Source organism: Mauremys reevesii, linkage group 4 (assembly GCF_016161935.1).
Source record: "Mauremys reevesii isolate NIE-2019 linkage group 4, ASM1616193v1, whole genome shotgun sequence".
NCBI classification, from domain to species: Eukaryota; Metazoa; Chordata; order Testudines; family Geoemydidae; genus Mauremys; species Mauremys reevesii.
The window spans coordinates 87,835,549-87,855,390 of record NC_052626.1 but is presented as its reverse complement, the minus strand read 5'-3'; the positions used below and the strand labels follow the sequence as shown (position 1 = coordinate 87,855,390).

The window sequence follows — 19,842 nt, the reverse complement described above, 5'->3', positions numbered from 1 at the left end:
CTCCTTCTTAACACATTTTACTTTTGAATAGACTGAAAAATTCCACTCTGCTCCCTAGGGATGGAACATGAACATTCACATCTTCCTCATGTCCATATGTGGAATCTGACTCAAACAGAAGATCTTTACAATCTAAGCATTTACTGAGGGCCAAATTGTGACCCCTGTAGTAATACTGACAAGCAGTTACCACATGAGCAGTCACACACAAGCAGGTTCACTGATGTTAAAGTGCTCATCAAGATGAGGAAGGGCTCACAATCTGATCCCAGGGGAACAGCGATGTAGTCACAGGCAGAGAGGTTCAGAGACACTGAGAAACACTTCCGTGTACTTTAGCGTCTTTTAAAAAGTCAACACAACTCTTCTAGGTTATTCCACAGTATATAAACAGGGTTTTTAAAACAGGCACATCTGAACTGGTTTTAACGTGGATTTAGAAAAAGATCAATCTGACACTTGCTTATGCCACATACAATGAGATGGTTTTGGATTCCAATGCACATGGAAGTGAATGAAGAGTCTCATCGATTTCAGTGGGCTTTGGATCAGACTCCAATATACCAAAAAAACCTTTATATTGTGATGGCAGGGAGGCCAAGTGGTTGCTGTGCAATCTATTTGTTAAAATATTGCTACCATTAAATATTTTGTAGTGTAATTGGCCACGTTTGCTGAAAATTCCTAGAAGATTCATTACCTAGAGAGCAGGTTCTTGGTACAAATGGTTAAGATGATTTTTGATAAACACAGAAATCTTCTCCTAGCTGCTGAGGTTATAAAATACATTCAGTCAGTCCTGAGATTTCTCTTCCTGATAGTTTTGTTGCCAAGAAATACATCTGAACAAAAATACTTAAAATGCTATTACAAATTTGTTATGGGGGAAGCACATGGAGTTTATATTAGTGACAGCTGCTTTTTCCATTCATGTATCATTCTTCCCTTAAATAGACAGAAAAAAGAGTGGCTTTTCTTCCCCTTAAAAATACACTTTGTCTCATCCCTCTTTTACTCTGTTACCAAGATGGAACATCCATAAGTAGCAACCACTGGCTACTTGGAAGAACTACAGTAATTTCTCCTGAACAGATCTAAGTGACCACAAGTGGTGTGTCTCTTTACATTACCCTGCTGAGAGCTATGATAAATAGGCAAGGTCTTTTAATGTATCTCTTATAGCCAGCTCATGGATGTTAGACTCCCCTCAGAACAATACTATAGGACATTCAGCAATGGTCATTCTGTATTATCAGCCATCTATGATGATTTTCATAGCCCCTTTAAAAACAGAGCAAGTAAAAATAAGCTTCTCTCAATACCTTCTCTGTTCTTTCTGTCAGGTGGTGGAAAGAATTTCAGCAATTGCTCTTATCCCCTAAGAACATGTAGGGACAATTTTTCAAAGGAGAGTGGGTGTGCCCTCAAACGTTCAGTATGCCTGCAAATGTTTGGCACCTGTTGGCTGCCAGAAAGACTGCATCTGCATGCGTAACACTAAGAATTGTGCTTACATGGGCTTACCGAGTCTCGCTGTGTCTCTGTGGGTGCAATGGATTAGCTTCTGTAGGCACAACTAGCACAGGGCATTTGGGTGGGTATACTCTTACAGTTAATCCTTAGAGACTACATCAATAGGGAAAATGAAAATCCTGAAGGAAATCCCAGAATTATTTTGGCTTATCACATTCCAGGTTTCCTTGTTCGCAATCTTCCCAGAACATTTTGACAAGGCTAGTCACAAGCACAATGTTTGAGACAGAATTAACTGAAGCTGCACAACAATTAGAAGGTAATAAACCAATACCAAAGCACACCATTATCTTGAGCAATCACCAAATTGACAGCTGTACCCCAAATTTATTTAGAAGGCAAAGCAACACTGAACTTTGACAAAACAATTCTCCAGAATGCAATAGGTTTCTACACCTCAATGTTTTCCTAACTCATATGCAAGTCAGGAAATATAGGCTTAATTATTGTACATATTATATTAACTGCAAGTGCTATATTTTATTGAAATAATTATCAAATTACAATAGGTTACAATTTAAAAACTCACTATGGTCTAACACCTTTCTAGCACCTTTGGCTACACAATCTGGGTGCACATTAGGGGACTAACATGGCTAAAATGGACCCACAACAAAGTACGTATGTATGTATCGCTAAAAATTTGGGCCTTGCCTTTCAATATAGTGGCAATATATATGTAATTTTAAATGCTGACATTTTAATATGTTGTATCTTTAAAATACTGCATGCTGAGCACAAAACAAGACATTTAAAAAGGTGTGTGTTTATGGCTACTTTCATTGCTATAACCATACACAGTTTAGTAAAGCTTATAGATCCTGAGAATGGATTTGAGACTTTAACACATGCTGATCTGCCTTTTGAGTGCAGGTGAAAGGAATGGGGCCTGACAACTCTTCCACTAGTTTTGCATTATTTCTGAGAAATGATTGTTTCCTTTTTGCCATTATTGTGGCCTTTGTGAGAAATAGCATGTAGAAAAATGAAAATGTGACATTCATAAAACTATGACACAGTTGCACCTTTTAATCATTTTAGCAATATCCCTGCTCCTCATTAGCTTCCAAAACGCAAAACAAAAAATATGATCTTTGTAAAATGCCATTTAGAATGGCAAGCCTGTGTTGAATAAAATTAGCTTTTAGAAGAGGCTCCAGGTTTTTCGATCTCATATTTACAAAATATGTAATACTGTGCACTATTATATAACAGCTTTCATCGGAGTATCTCAAAGTGCTTTACAAACAAACATTACAACACTCCTGTGAAGGAAGGACGTATAATTATATGCCCTCCAGAGATGAGTCCCAATCAAACTACACATCTAAACCCCCCAAACTTTTTTTTTTGGGGGGGGGGAGGGGGAGTCCAGTGTCTTGGTTCTGCCTTTTATACAGATAGTTCCAGAAAAAAAATTGACTTTGTAGCCAAACATTTTTAAAGTTTGGGGTACTTAGAAGTTTGGACCTGGAACTAAAATTAATGAAATATTGGCAGCCAGCCAGTCAAAAGCTAAATAGAATAAACACACCTTATACTGTATGCTGCCATAGGGAGTGAGTCCCAAAGTCTGTAATTAGAAAGCAGTGCTGCGAGTACTGAAAAGAGCAATGCCAGTCAATAGCTGCATCCCAGGCAGAGTGCAGAGCGAAAGGCAGCCTTTCAAATAACCACATTCTAGTCCGTACTTTAAACTGCATCTGGAGGAACATAGCAATTGCTATACCATATCAGACGAACAATCCATTCAGATCAATATCACCTTTTCGGAAGAAGGTGAAAAAAATCCCATCACATCATGCATGTAAATGAACAATATCCAGTTGTCATTTAGGTCAGGCACTCATATTCTTCTGTCATGAGCATGGTGTAGGAACCTACATATAACCTCTGCTTTTACAAATTACACAGGTAGCTAGTCTATGAAAAATGCTGATGTTATGGTTACTTTATTCTCCCTTCTGCACCTCTGCCCAAAGTTTGTTTCACATTAATGTCTGGTTTTACATTAATTTTTTTAAGTTCCTTGGGGGCAGGGACTCTCTTACTATACATATGTTCAGTGTCTAACCTGGTTGGATCCATTAGGTGCTACTGTAAACACAAATTATATCTGATGCAGTGTTTGGATCTCAAGCTATGAAAAAAAAAAAAACAGCAAGTACATGCAATACAAGTCCACACTGAGACTTCCCCCATGCCCATCACTAGCAGAATAACCCTCCTTCCATACCCTATTCTGATACTAGATAAGAATCCCATTGATATTTCAGCTAAGTGTAGATGGAATTGTTCTGTCACCATTTTCTTAGTATCCTGCCAAAGAGATCCTTGAGCAAGAGTCAAATCACTTTTTGTCCACACATACCTGTTGGCTTACCATATCCGAGGAAGATACTAACAATCCACAGCAATAAAAAGCCCCAAACCTCTTTACTGGCCTTAATCAGTCAAGAAGGTCATGAGTGCATTTCACAAGTCAGAATTCTCTAAATCCAAAACCTTAGTAAGCAAAAAATGGCCCAAAACCAACCAGCAAACAAAGCATTCCTCTCCTTCTCTTCTGACAATTCTTATGCAAGTAATCAAAGGTTAACCCCATCTGACACATGTAAGTAGATAAAGAAATTCAGTGTTAAATAATAAATATGAAATAGAAAAATGTATACCTTCGGGAATGTTGGGGATTCTCTGGGAATTTCTGTTACGACAATGCATCTGCACCTTGTGGCACAATGCAGATTAAAAATAGTGACAAAAGGACTGTCCAGATGGCTCAACTGATCTAATGCACTACCATGCTGTGGGCCTAGATTAGTCTAATTTTAGGACTATTGTTCTTTTTAACAGGGATAATCTCAGTCATTTGGAGTCAGACCAGGCAAGGGGAAATAGAATGGATGTTTCATGAACCTCTGCATGGCTTTAGAATAGATTTTTTTTAACCACTCAGGTGATAATGTAATGATGTTTCAAAGCAACTTCTTTTGAACTTGGGAGTATTCACTGTGTATATGCTTTGCTTTGGATGGAGGACAGGACAAAGCCATGCTTGGACATTCTACTGCCAGCCTCCTGTTCTAGGCCCATTGTCACCACCAATGAAAACAAAGCAAGGAACCAAAACATTAGTCCAGAGATAAAAATGTATTTTTTTTAACTTGAGAGATTCTAGATTTCTGAGCTTCACTGCAACATGCCAGAGTACTTGGATGTTCCCTTTCAAGCTGTGCAAAAGAATATAATTATAGAAAGCTGAAGAAACCACCACTCATCCTCTCAGCCATAACAAAATCTCAGAGTAGTAAATCAAGTAGTTAAGGGAAACAAACACAATTTTCTCCAAACCAATGAAGGTTGGGGATTATAAAAGTTAACCTCTCTGCATTAAATCAGTCTGAGTATTGTGTCTCCTGAGGCTACCCCATAAGGCTCAGTCCACAAAAAGGTGTATTCTTGTAAATTGCTTTTATATGATACATTCCTCTTTTAGTTTGACCTACAGCTTAATTCTATATTGAGGGTCCATAAAGAGATAATCGCTGGAACTACCCCATTCCTCCCCCCAAAATGTAGCTTGCTCAATGCAATTAAAGTATAGAGAGCACAGCTGTGATGGGCAGTTGGCCATTCTACAAGGATTATCACTAATTTTGTAGAAAATAGAATTTAAGGCACATTTTTGCCTGCAGTTAAACAATATGTATAGGCAGCATCAAGATAAACATACAAGGACAAATTTATATACAAGTCTAAATAAAAATCACATACTGACCTTTTCATGTTGAGAAATCTACCTATGTCTACAGAAGTGCACAGTGCTAGATTCTTTAGTACATTAACCCCTTAAGTATCACCGAAATTTATTTTTATTATCTTGCACTCAATTTTCTGTCTGATTTGGTTTGGTTTTTTGGGCAGGTGGTGTTTGTGTTTTTTTGTTTTGTTTATTCTTCCTGTGGCCTTTATACCAATCCTGTCTACGGCCATCCCCAATGGCCCCAAAAGCATTAGGACAAGAGAAAAATCTGTTGTCCAGGACTTGGAAAGCTCATTCAGAGTGAGTTGGCACTCTATACTGTTCAGTCATGTCCTTGTTCGGGTGATCCTTGGGGTGGGGAAGGGAAGGGGACATGCTTTTTTCTTTTTGGCCAAGGGTGGTGGTGTATTTCACAGGCAATGGTGTCCATGGGTATACATGCTCCATGACTTGAGAGCACTCCATCTCACTTACGTGACTCTATTGTGGCAAGTCAATTTATTCAGATTTTGCACAAAGCGTAGGGACAGAATGAGAATCTGTTTCTGAGTATGTAACTCATCCCACAGACTAGCAGAGCTAATACATTATGAAGTTTTGGAAATGTTACAAGCATACAGAATCTACTACATTGTTCATCATGGCTCTGTTAACATAATTACATTCCATGCTGAAATTAAGAAATTATGCAATTTAAAAATGAAGTTGTTTTAAGACTAGTACAGTATAGTTCCCTTAGGACCTTGGTAGGGAGTTTCGAGTTAGTTAATCATTACTTATGTCAGGTCAATGGCTCAGAAGGAACTGTTAGATTCTATAAACTCAGTGTACATGCTGCACAGCTGTCATCAGTCCATGTGCTTACAAATATGACATTTAAGAAAAACAATTTACTGTACCTATGTAATCTCATTTTTAAAAGGAATGAATTTGACATTTTACAATTCAGAACAGCAAAACCAGTTAGAGCACATAGGGAGGGACTGGAAGCAAAATTGCAAGATAAGTTAAATTTAACTCTTGGAATTACAGGAGTACAAATATTCTCAAACTTTTCAGCTTCCTCTCACAGATGTGCACTCAAACAGATCATTTTTAAACAAAATTTGATGGATGTAGTAATTGTTCTGAGGATGAATGCTTGAAACTTATGATAAAAGTAGAGTCTAGGCTGAAATTTTATGGATTAACGAACCGCAGGACATAAAAAAAGTTTGTAGTAGAATAGAAATTCTGACCAAGTTAAGCTATTGGTAGCAGCACAAATGGACCAACTGTAACAATGGAAACGTTGATACCTTCTTACCTACAAAATACTAATGCAATCACGGTGGGGGGAAAAAGGATGCAAACAAAAAAATCCAACCTTCCATGAACTTTTAATGTATTTATTACATCTTTATTGCACCATGTTAACAAGAGATTACAATGATTAATAAATATTTCAGTCACAGTTGCTAACAGGTATATATTAACAGTCTTACTGGGCAGTAGTCAAAGATTCCAATGTTCTTGATGTGCAAAAGCAGACATGATCAGTTAATTATTTTTTTTTGAGGACTAAAGTGCTGAAAGTAGCTATGGTTATTTTCTTCTTCTGTATGGTTTGTACTTGATTCATGATTTTACTAATGTATTATATAGGCTAGAAATAAAAATAATATTACCAAAATAAAAGAAAACAGCAGAAAACTGGAGGGAGAACTCCCCCACCTCCCATCTTTGTCATTTTCACCTAAAGCCATAAAACAGCACTTGGTATTTATTGTAACAGCTGAAAAGAACTAAGGAAGCATTGTTTCAATACTGAACAAAGTTTTCATGATAAACTAAAGTATTAGATCAGTTCTATAGTCAAACATCATGCAGCACGGGTATTGTAAAAGCATGCTTGTAAAGTAGCAAATGACGTCTATGGTGCTACTTGTGATCTTCAACCTTTTAAAAGCAAATACCATTCAGCTGCAATGAAATACATTCACAGCAACATCCTGTAACAATGAAGTGCAGCTATGCCAAGCACATTTTTCCTTGCACTGCACTGCACTGTGGATATTTTAAAGGACATAGATTATTTGCTTAAAATCAAAATCTTAGAATATAAACCTACAAGGCATTCAAACAGCCATATTTAGTACATGATGGATATTATAATCCTAGAGAATGTTACTTGTCTTGCAATGGTAGAAAAAATGTAGCCATTTCAGGGACCAAACTGATGGATAAAATTTTAACTTACTGTAAGAGTTTAAACACATCTGCATCGCACATAGCTCTGGTATTAGGAGCAGCTGGTGTACTGATGCTTGTGCATACTGCAAGGGCATGCAGACCTAATAATTTAGCACACAGTGCTAGAGACAAAAATATTTCTACTGACCTTTTTGCTGTCTAAAGGACTGAATAGAGCCCGAATGGTGAACCATCTTCATTCATGGGAGCTTGACAATACTCACTCACTGAACTCGAGGGGGTCAAGATGTTTCAAATGGGAAATGGAAAGGCTCCCTGGCTGCATAGACTCTAGGAGCTTCTGAACAGCTATGCAACCCGACACCTGCTTTAGCAAGCACTTAGCTTGAAAGACTCCACTCCCCACTGTTGTCATAGAAACCAGAAAGGCTGGTCCAGCACCACACTCCCCTTAGCGGATGCTTAAGGAATAATTCACTACATCAATCTACCAGGGAAATGCAATATATTGTTTTTACTGAAGAAAAAAGTGTTTTGTTGCTTGAAGCATATTTTTTCATATAAAGACAAACTCAAGCACTTTCCCTAGCTCTCAACATCACTGCAGCAGCAAACAAATAATGGTTTCCAATCTCTAGCCATGGGATGCCTCCAAGATACAAAAATTATTCAGAAGTTTATATGGTCCTGACCATCAGCATATTGACTGAAGTAAAATGTGTGTTATAGATTCACTCCTACACGCGTTTCTTCCAAATGACACGTTCATTTATTTCTGTAGTCCTTTTGTCTTTCAAAGCTCCCTACCTTTGTCTAAAAGAAATCTAATTAATTATTTTAAGTACAGGTGGACACAGCAGTCACCCTTTGTCTATTTATAAATTTTAAAAACTGCAAATGTACATATGTACAAAAGTGTGTATTTGTCATTTCATATGTCATGTCTTAAGACTGCAAACTCTTTGGGGGAGGAACTGTTTCTTCATAATAGGAAGCCCCAATCTTTACAGAGGCTTCACAGGTTTTATTCTATAAATACAGAAAGCACCCAAGATTGCACATCTATTTATATAGGTTCTGATATGGTCCCTCTCATTGACATTCTGACAATCGTTTTTGCTCCCCTCCATGCTGTGTGGAAAGAGAAACATTTGAGCCAATGTGGTGTTCAAATTTATGAGGAGACTTAACACCTGTTCGGTTTTTCCACCCCACCCCCACCCATGGTCTATATTGTACACCTTTCATAGCAGCTTTCAATAAATTATCACTCATCCACTGTTCCATCTCCAGCATACGTCTCTTCTCTGATCTTCCTAGCTTACAATCTTCTACTTTATTAGGTATTCCACTAGGAGTGGCACAGAAAAAGAACTCGCACTCCTTTTCTTTCCAAATAGAAACAAATCAATCAGCTCACTTCAAATAAGAAACACCCAAAGCCTTTTTATCAAACTTGAATCAAACTTTTAAGAGCTGAGCATATTTAGATAACTTTTCATTTGTTCATACTTCTGCACCTTTTCTGACCAGGAGATGCCCTGGACCAGCAAAAGAAAAACAGGGTGGTTGGTCTGTTTTATTTCTTGATTTCTGATTAGAAGCAGGAAGTATCAGAATCCGCATGAGAAAAATCTATCCTCAAGAGATTTTAGCACACTTCTGTATAAATTGCCCATAATTTACAGTGCTTATCTGAATTGTAAAACCTTTGCTGATTTCTTGTGCTGAACCTAATAGGCTCTCAAATGTCCATATACATCTTAAATCCAGTTTCAACCCCAGGGCACAGTTGAAATTCCAAAACTGTCAAGAAGAAAGGTTATTCTTCATTGTATTTTCAGCCACAGCCAAAAACCTGTTTTCATGAACTTTATGGCCTTTGTTTCTTGGAATCTATACACTCAGTGGCTTTGTTCAATACCAAATTCTTGGTCCTGCCTCAATGCAGGACTTGATGGCTTCTTGAGGTCTTTTCCAGCCCTACAGTTCTCTGACTATTATTCTATAAATCTGAGTGCAGTTACATGAGCTATAGCATTTTGGAAGTCCCAGATAAGCGCTCTCACTTTTATTCCATTTAAACGCAAGAAAAAGGCATGTATTATCTAACACTTTTGGTTATACTCCTCCACTGCTGTGTAGTTAATATTCAAACCCATCCAAAACTCCCAATAGTACTCTGAGTGCTAGGTTTTCTCCAGTGTCACTGAAATCTGGTCTACACAGGAAACACTGTAAAAATGACAAGTTAGAGACCCATAGCTCCCAGCTCACGTCAGTCCTTCAGGTGATATGACAGGGCTCTGGGCAGCATTACTCTGTGGTGACCTGCCAGGCAATCTATGGAGGAGCCAGGTCGGGTGACTAGATGTCCCGATTTTTGGGTCTCTTATATAGGTTCCTATTACCCCCCACCCCGTGTACCGATTTTTCACACGTGCTGTCTGGTCACCCTAGAGCCAGGTTAGTGAGATGGCAAGAACCCAGGCAGGTTTCCAAAAGAACCCTGGGAACCCTGCTCCATGACAGCTCATGAGGCAAGCTATGGAGGAGCCAAAGAGCCTGGGAATTTGAGAGACAGGGCTCCCAGGCTCCTGGCTCCCTGGTGGCCTGCCACATGGGCAGCCAGAGAGCTGGGAACCTGGAATTCTGAGCCCCTTAGTAGGCCATTGGTCCGGCTGCCACAGAGTAAGGCACAGGGTGGCACCAGAACCCTGCCTGGTTTTTATTGCAACTTCCTCAAAACAAGCTGTCTTTGAAACATTTTGAGTTTGATGAAATCAACATTCTTTGACAGAAAAATTTCCCATCCGAAAATTTCTGACTAGCTCTATCTGAATAGCTATACCACAAGGAGAACTGGAAGCTGGAGGTAAAGCTTTGCTCATTCTCTTCATTGTCAGACCCACCAGTGTGGGGAGAAGACATAGCTCCGTGGATCCCGGATTATCACCACCACTGCTACCTGTGATGGGGGTTTGTGGTGCAGAAGCATAACCTGAGCCATGATTCCCACATACTGTGGGCCCAATAAGACTACACAACACAAACTAATTTAAATATGTACACCACAAAGAATTTCAGTTCTAAAAAGATTATTCCTGTTATTCCCATATTCCTATCACATTAAAAAATGCAGAGAGTAGGCAAAATAGGCCAAATTCTGCTGAGTTACACTGGTATATATCCCAGAATACCTCCCTAGTTTAAGGTCAAATGAGTTTATCCTGATTTGCACTAATGTCAATGTGGAGTGGTGCCAATGAAAGAAAGAAGGAATGAGCAAAGGAGGAGAAGCAGGGATACTTTCCATTTTAAAACGCAAAAGGTATACTGTCCTTCCCGGAATAAATCTCAGATGCCTGCCTACAACTGGTAGATTGAAGTCTGTATTATTCATTCTCATGACAGACAAATTCCAGGAGAACTGATGGCTTAGAACATCAGTCTTACTTTCCACAAAATAAAAGGTATATCTGGCCCTCAGACATATTTCAAATGCGGGTGTAGGCCTCTATAAAATGACGTGTTCTCAAGATGTATACACAAAGAGCATGCTATAAGATTTTTGCCTCATGTTCTGCTGTCCATATTTTTTATTTCCTTTAAAAAAAATTAATTCAGTGACACAGACAAGTGACAGAGACAAGAACATTAAAAGAAGGCCTCTGCTTAGCTACAGAACAGAGATGGTTAGAGTTTCCAACCAGTGTGGGTCAGGGCCATGGATGGTGGGTGAAACTTCCCCCGAGGTCAGCAAGCTCCTAGTCCTGCCTCTTCCACCCACAGCCATGCCCATGCTCCACCCCTGCTCTGCCCCAGGCCCCACCCCCCCACCACTGACTCACCACCCATCTTCCGCTCACCCACCTGCTGCTTGCCTCCTCAACCCCTCTGCCAGACCCTTTCCCCACCCACCACAACCTGCTATGCAGCTGGCTCGCCGCTTGCCTCCACACCCTGCTGTTGCCGCCTCTCCTTTTCACCTTAAAGCACTAATAACATTCCCCAAGGGAACTGAACAGGCAACAGGTGTAGCTCAATTGCCAGATGGATTCTCCTCTGTGTGGCAGAGTTTTCTGTGTATGCTGGAGAGAGAGAGAGACCAAAAGGTAGGCTACCTGCGCCAACCTGAAGCCTAATCTCTCCTTTTGAAAAAAAGGCTGGTCATTGACAGCCTGCATTAAGGCAGTAGTATAGTCACCTTTCTTACATAGAATTCCCTGCCAGACTCATTTACTTAAATGGGTTTGAATAAAACGACTAGGTCAAAAAATAAACTCGCTGGTAAGGTCAGCTCCTCCTTGAGCCAGCTTAGCAGTTCCTTCTTCTGGGTACAGAGACTAACTGAAGGGTTGTCATTTGGAATCTGTTTTTAACCCCGATAACACATCTTCCTACAATATAAAAGCCAGATGAATGTGGCCAAAGGCTTCCTGGGCATTGGCAAATGCCTGTTAAATGTCTTCATTACCACTTTAATGGCAAGGCTTTTTCACTGTGTACATTTACTCAGGGATCCCCACTGCTTGCCTCCTCACTCCCCCAGTCTGCCACTAACTCCCAGCTCACATTCTCTCTCACACACACAAACCCATGGAGGGACAGGGGGTGTGGAGAACACAGTGGTAGGAACCTCTGAAGGGGGAAGAGAGTAGGGTGGAGGAGGGGAGAAGAGGAAGACTCCAGGCAGCAGCAGCAAGCCATGGGAGCCTCGGGGAAGGGTCAGAGCAGGAAGGGGAAGAGGTGGGGGAGGAGCACCATGGCCCAGGTGCCAGGCAGCAGGGACAGCTGTGGTAGAGGAAGCAATGCCTCCTTTTGCCTATTATACCCACCGTCCATGGTCAGGACTGACCTGAAAATGATCATCTGTGAACACAAGAAATTAGTTCAGCCTCCATAGCCAGTCAGCACTTAGCCACTCCACTGTGATGCTAATGGCAGTGCCGATTAGAAAAACATTGATGTTTTTTCATCTCCATTCTAAATGGGGAAAATATACTTTATTATGTAAATACGTATTGTGGAATCTAACAGTGCAAAATGATCTATGGCCAGATTCTGCCGTTAATTCTCTGGATATCTGGAGTTAGTCCTTTCACTTCAGTGGAGTTTTGCTGCATTTCCAGTGGTGTAGGTGACAAGAGAATTTGGTACAGTGTTTTCTTATAAGGAGTTTTTCTGCCTCTCTCCTTCCATGCAACTGCTCTGGTAACAAGGTATAACCTCAGAGAGCACTGAGAAACCCAGTGGAGGGGCTGAACAAATACACAATTATGACCCAAATAAGGATTCTCTTCTCTAGCTGCTTTGTCTAATGAGATAGCTGATTGAACAACCTTGTTCATCTGAACAGTGCTTGATATAGATATTATACATATTATAGGGTTACCATATTTAAACAAACAATCAAAAAAGAGAGCGGAGAGCCCCACTCCCTCCCACTTCCCACCTCTGACTGCCCCCCTCAAAACCTCCAACCCACCCTGTTCCTTGTCCTCTGACTGCCCCCTCCTAACTGCCCCCCTAGGACTCTATCCTCTACCTGTCCCAACCCTTATCCACACCCCCAGACAGAGCTTTGGGACTCCCACGCCCCATCCAACCACTCCCTGCCCCCTGACAGGACCCCCAAAACTCCCGACCCATCCAACCCCCCTGCTCCTTATCCCCTGACTGCTCTAATCCCTCTCCACACCCCCGCCCCTGATACCTCCCCACAAACTCCCAACCCAGCCAACCCTCCCCCTGCTCCCTCACTGCCCCCTGGGATTCCCCTCACCATGCCTCCACCTGGAGGCAAAACATGCTGCTGGGCTGCCACGTGCACAGCCCCTCCCCCACAGAGTGCTGAGGCAGCAGGGGGGGGGGGAGCAGGGGAGGGGCTCTGGCTGCTGGAGGCCAATGGGAGCAGCTCAATCAGGCCCAGCCGCTCAATCAGCTGCACTGCACTCTGCATGGGGAGGTGGGGGGAGAATCCCGGACCTTTTAACCTTATTACCAACTCCTCCCGGAAGGCAATTTAAAGATGAAAAAGCCGGACATGTCTGGGGAAATACAGACGGATGGTAACCCTACATATTATACTACTGCTATTGAACTCCAAGGGAGTTTTGAGATTGGCTACAATGGAAGCTGGACTAGCAGCGGGCCCTCCTATTATTATGTGTTACTTCAATGGGAGTACAAGCAGGGATCATGCCACAGAAACTAGGGCTAAACAATAAAGCACAGTTTAGTCCACTCAGCAAGTTAAACAACCCAAAATATTAATGTAGCCCCTGGCCAGTTTGGGGACTTCAGAGAAGCAGCTCCCACAGAGAGCATCATGGAGGCAGAGACTAGAACTGCAGCTGAGACTGCCTCTCATCTGTGCTTGAAGGGGACACACACATGATGGGTGCTGGCCCAGGAGCCAGACTAAGAAGCGGAGCAACCAGCCACAGGGCCTGGAGAGACTGCATGTGGGCTGGGACCAACACAGAAATGTTAGCCATGTGCAGACAGACCCTATCTTTGGGCACAGGAGGAGGAGTTACTAGCGTCAATGCTTGATTGGCATGCCTGGGAGACAAAACTGCAGGTCCCAGATGGCCTACACATGGCTGTGATGTGTGCTGAGCCTGGGAAGGACCACGTGACCAAAGAAAGGGCTGGCTGCTGGAGGACAGGTTAAAGCAGCCAGAGAGGATGCAGCTCCTACGTTGCTCTCTGCCACAGAGGACAGTGCACCCACAACCGGGGATTCACACCAGCCAAAAGGGAGAGCTGTCTGCTTTGATTCTCTGTTCTCTTTCCTTTGCCAAAAGTACCTTAGAGCTACCAAACAAAAGCTTATTTTCTCTTTGTTGACTATAGCTCACAGTACACTGTATGTTTACAAAGCTACATAAGGGTCCAACTTCAGGAAGGGCTTGCCTACACTAGAAAATCCTGCTGCTTTACCTACCATTAAAGTACTACAACTCCCCTAATAGTGATACAGCCATACCAGAATAAAAGATATTTTAAAGCGGTATAGATATTCCCATACCGGAAAGGGAATAGTTATACTGATATAAATCACCTTTATAACAGTATAACTATATCTACTGTAGATGCTATATCTACATTAGGGGCTTTGAATGGCATTGGCAACAAAAATCACACCCCTGACTGACATAGTTGTACTGGTAAAACTTTTCGGGGTAATAGGATTGCAAACTTCGGTTGGATGAATTCCCGGAGGTTTCATCACATGACATTATCTTTAATTCCTAGAGACTCCAGGACAATCCTGGAGGGGGCAACTAATTGTAGGCTATGCCTAACTGTAACGTATAAATAATATACTGCTTGGGCAGCCCAAATATTGATGTAATAACTGAAAAATCCTCCACATCTCTTCAGGCCAGCTGACCAATTATTTTTTGAACTTCCAATGAAGGTTTGATATTTGTTTGCATTTTGGTTGAAGGTGCAGAAAGAAATGCAGTCAAACGTATTCAAACACATCTGTAAATCCTAATAGATTTCTGTGTTTGCAGCATAATTGGTAAAGTAGCTCCTGCACCTCTATAGCTACAGCAAAAAACTGCTCCCAGAACTATTGCACCTTCTTGCTAACAGACAACACTGAAGCTGACGCACAGCAGGCAATAGCAAACAAAGGCTAGCCAAGTTGGCTCCTGCTGAACAAGTACAAGGAAACTAAGCATTTGCCAAAAGGAGAACAGCAAAGCCAATGAAGAACAAATTTTATTCTCAAGCTTCATATAAGGTATTAAAAGGGTGGTGGGGGTGGGAGGGAGAATGGGCGGTGTTACACTAGAAACTAGATCAAAGTAACTGAATGTCCTTTAGGGGAGAAAAACACAATAGCAAAATCAAATTATGATAGATACTGTAAAACTGGTAGGTAATGAAAACGTGAACAGTATTTATAACGTAATCTTCAACCAACTTCTAGAGCTTTATCATAACAAGTGTCAGGACTTCTGCACATAAAAGTTATATCAAGTAGAGGCCTGAACAGAGGTCAAAAATAAAAGATGAACACTGTACTTGCATTACGTAATGAGAAAATTATTGCAGTAAGGGTTTGGAAAAAATGCAGCCAGTGATAGACATGCATACAGACACATCAATTTGTCTCACACCTTCTGAAGCTAAGGAGCTCTTTTCTTGTATTTGGACAATCCTTGAGCCCATCAAATGACCATGCAAAATGTGCAGATCATACAAAGAAAATATAGGAACATTCTGGCAACTTGTCCCAGAAGGTCTTAGAGTGAAAGCTTTTCCTACTACACAGCAATTGTTCTTTTACCTTCAGAAACTTCATGTACCTTTTGTGGAGCAAAACAATACTTTTTTTTTGCTCCCTTGGTTCTTTTCTAATTGTAAAGCTCTATTTTTAGCATTGGAGTACAGACACAAGACTATAAATTTGACAGCTGGGATAAAATCTGCAAAGAAGTGAAATGTGACTATAAAGAGTTTAAATTAAGCCCTTGTTATTCTCAGCTGAATAAGTTTGAAGATAATGTTGTAACATGATGATTGGAAACATCTCATAAAATAAACATAGGTCCCACTCTAATTATAATAGCATTTTGGAACACAAAAAATAAGAGCAATTATGAATCAGTGGCTAAACAGGCAGGTGAAACTCGAGGATTTATGTATTACAACCAAGTACCACAAGAGCCCTGAAACTTATGATAAAATGTATTTTAAAAAGTCTACATCAGCACTCGGGCCTTGGCTACACTTGAGAGTTACAGTGCTGGTGGTGGCTTTACAGCGCTGTAACTCACTCCCCGTCCACACTGGCAAGGCACATACAGCGCTGTATCTCCCTGGCTACAGCACTGTTTGTACTCCACCTCGACGAGAGGAATAAAGAGAATAGCGCTGCTGCTGCAGTGCTGGGATGCCAGTGTAAACAGGGAATAATCTTACTACGCTGTAACTGACCTCCGGAACCTTCCCATAATGCTTTTAAGTAAAGATTACTTTGTTTTGTTGTGATCCCTCTGTTTTGTTGTGAACTCTGGGCTCTGGCACCTGCTTATCAAAAAAACGATCCCAGCTCCTGTTTGCTGTGAATGAGCAGAGGCAGGGAGCTCCCTTTGGAATGCCCACAGCTAGTGTTTGCTTTACCATTCCCCAATTTTTGTCTCACCTGCAAACTTCATCAGTGATGATTTTGTTTTCTTCCAGGTAACTAATAAAAATGTTCAATAGTATAGGCCAAGAACCAATCTCTCCGAATCCCGCTGGAAATGCACCCACTTGATGATGATTCACCATTTACAATTACATTTTGAGACTTATCAGTTAGCTGATCTTTGACCCATTTAACATGTGCCATGTTAATTCTATATCATTCTAGTTTTTTTGTGGGGGTTTGTTTTTGTTTTAAAATCAAAATGCCATGTGGTACCAAATCATAGAAGGAACACAAAAGTGGAAGAGTCACAAGTATTTCTGAGAGACTATATTGGGGAAAATTCCAGAGTTGAAGAGCGCAAGCCATTCCTGACAAATACATAGGAAAAAGTGATCCAAAATGAGCTTGTGGTGGTGCACAGAAGAAACCAGTCTTGGGCCTACATGCATGTGAGATGCTTGGTTTCATTAAGAGGATGTATACCATAGAGAGAAAGACAGACAACATAGAATCAGATCTGAAAAGTATTAATAGCACCATACGAAGATGTATTCATAGGAAATGAATGCCTTCCAGGAACACAGATGATACAGTTAAGAGAAGATGCATAACCTATGGTACATGCTACACAAGAAGATCCACAAACATTAAGAGACTAGGAAAAAAGCTGCAAACCATGACAGCAAGTGGTATCATTTGTAGAATAGAATAACCAAAAGACCGGGCTCATTCTTTAATAACTGAAGGGGAGGGGACTACAGCTGTGTATGGACCCTAAAGAGCTCAACAAAAATATAAAAAGAACAGCTCCACCTGCCCACAAGTAGTAAACTGTTGTCTGAGATGGCGGGAGCCAAATTTTTCAGCAAATGAGGTGCATCAGCTGGATTTTGGCAGATCCCATGGGACAATGAGCGTGCCAAGATCTGCATTTGTAATACACCATTTGGCAGATACTGCTTCATAAGATAGCTGAATATATTTGGAAAAGCTCCAGAAGTATTTCACCATACAATGAGCCACAGGCTAAAGGGTCTAGCAGGGGTGACAGTGTACATCGATTACAATAATTTGGGGCAGCGCTGCCATCAAACATCAGGAACGACTCAGGAGAGTACTGGCAATTGTGAGCAGGGGTGGCTCCAGGCCCCAGTATGCCAAGCGCGTGCTTGGGGTAGCATGCCGTTGGGGGGCGCTCTGCCGGTCGCCAGGAGGGTAGCAGGCAGCTCCGGTGGACCCCCCGCAGGCGTGCCTGCGGAGGGTCTGCTGGTCCCGCAGCTTCAGTGGAGCCGCGGGACCAGCGGACCCCCCGCAGGCACACCTGCGGGAGGTCCACCGGAGCCGCGGGACTGGCAACTGGCAGAGCGCCCCCCGCAGTGTGCCGCCCTGCTTGGGGCAGCTAAATGGCTAGAGCCGCTCCTGATTGTGAGCACTAATAAACCGAATGAGGCCAAATGTCAATTGCAAACAATGGAAACAACATTTGGGAAGGAGACTGACTCCCCAAGATAATCTTGCCCAATGAATCAAAAATTCAAGCAAACTGAACACCTCAAGATCTGAAGATAAAAAGGGAAATCCAAAGGCTGCTAAGCATGTTGAATTACATCAGCAAGTTCATTCTTAGCTACACAGCTCACCTAAGACAGAGTTTCCACAAGGTTATCAAATGGGCATGGATGCCCAAGCATGAAAGAGTACAATGATTTAAAGCACATTCTGACATCAGCGCCAATGCTGCATTTTTTGACCCACTGAAAGACAAAAAACTTTCCACATGTCTCAAAAGGGCTGACAGCTGTACTATTACAGTGCCATGGGACTGATTGGTTGCCAATCTCATACACATCTATGGCTATGACAGTTGCGGTGATGGTGTGCAAATTGAAAGAGACACTAAGTGTGGCATATTGATAGACAAGATTTCATGACTTCCTCTATGATCATAGCTTCAAAGCAGAAACTGATCACAAACCACTGATTGCAACAGACAAAGGGACCTGGAGAAGCATCACCAAGGATACAGAAACAACAGCTTCTAAAAATACAGATGTATGATGTAAGCCTGGAGTTCCAGCTTGGATGTTATTGAGTAAAGGCAAACACACTCTCAGGAGCATATGCTCCATCTGACAGTACACAGCCTGATCTGGAACAAGCAGTTGACACACATGTGAACATGATAAAAGTGTCACATGGTGTATCTCCAGGCATACAGGGTGAAAATTGGAGACAGAAACAGTTCAAGTTGAAATGCTGCAAGCAGTGATACAACCGAAAATAAAATGGGGGGCTTGTAATACCGCCTCATCTCATAGCGGTATTGTAAAAAAAATGTTAATTAATATTTGGGAAACATTCAGATACCATGGTGACAACACCATAGGAAACTTCGGGGGTGGGGGGTAATGTATAATTCAGCTCAGGGTTTGAATAGTGTGTATTAAAATAAGATGTAGGGCCATACACTGAACAAAGAAGACAAAACAAAATATTGAATAGCTGGTTATTTGGAAAGAACGGTACAGTTTTAAAGGGGCCTAACATAATTAGGCACCCAAATCCATTGACTTTCAACAGCAAGTGGGTACTTAACTTCCTTAGCTGCCTATGAAAATTTCAGCCCTAATGTTGTGGCTGCACATGCCTATGTATATTATGAGGTTATATAGATCTCAATCTGAGAGATGGGAGGGGAGCCCTAGCCAAGTAATTCAACTTCAAATTATAAATAAGGTATTGATTTTTAACAGGAAGAGTGATTAACCAGTGGAACAAACTACCAAGGGAAGTTCTGGACTTACTCAAGCACAAGTTATGCTTTAGTCAAACCCAAGATATTGGGCTCAATACAAAGATAACTGGGTGAAATGGAATGGCCTGTGACGGGTGGTCAGACTAGATAATGATCTTATGGTCCCTTCTGGTCTTAAACTCTATGAATTAAGTCCTTCCCCATCACCACTTTATTAGTATACACATCAAGTATGGATTCCAAATGTTCTGCCAAAAAAAAAGTTCTTAAGTGCAGCACTGTCTGAGGGTATTTTGGACAATACCATTCACTATTTCATGCAACAAAATTGTTTCCAATGCCTGAAGCTAAAAATTTTTTGCTTTACTATTTGTATGAGTTTTGCCATTTCACCAGGATTTAGGCTGAACATTGCCTTTTGTAGAGTTCTACAAAATTTGT

General features: G+C 41.3%; 1 protein-coding gene across 7 annotated transcripts in view; it reads right to left on the bottom strand.

Moving 5' to 3' along the window:
* ANO3 (anoctamin 3) overlaps positions 1-19,842 on the bottom strand; it is a 421,744-nt gene that overhangs the window by 217,988 nt on the left and 183,914 nt on the right. The window contains exon 1 of one of the 7 annotated variants that reach the window (XM_039536544.1): positions 7,677-7,858. The exons of the other annotated variants lie outside the window; for them this stretch is intronic. Coding sequence (XP_039392478.1) covers positions 7,677-7,728 — 52 coding nt within the window. The 5' untranslated portion in view covers positions 7,729-7,858. Of the gene's footprint in view, positions 1-7,676; positions 7,859-19,842 lie in introns of those variants that run through there. 7 annotated transcript variants of the gene reach the window in all.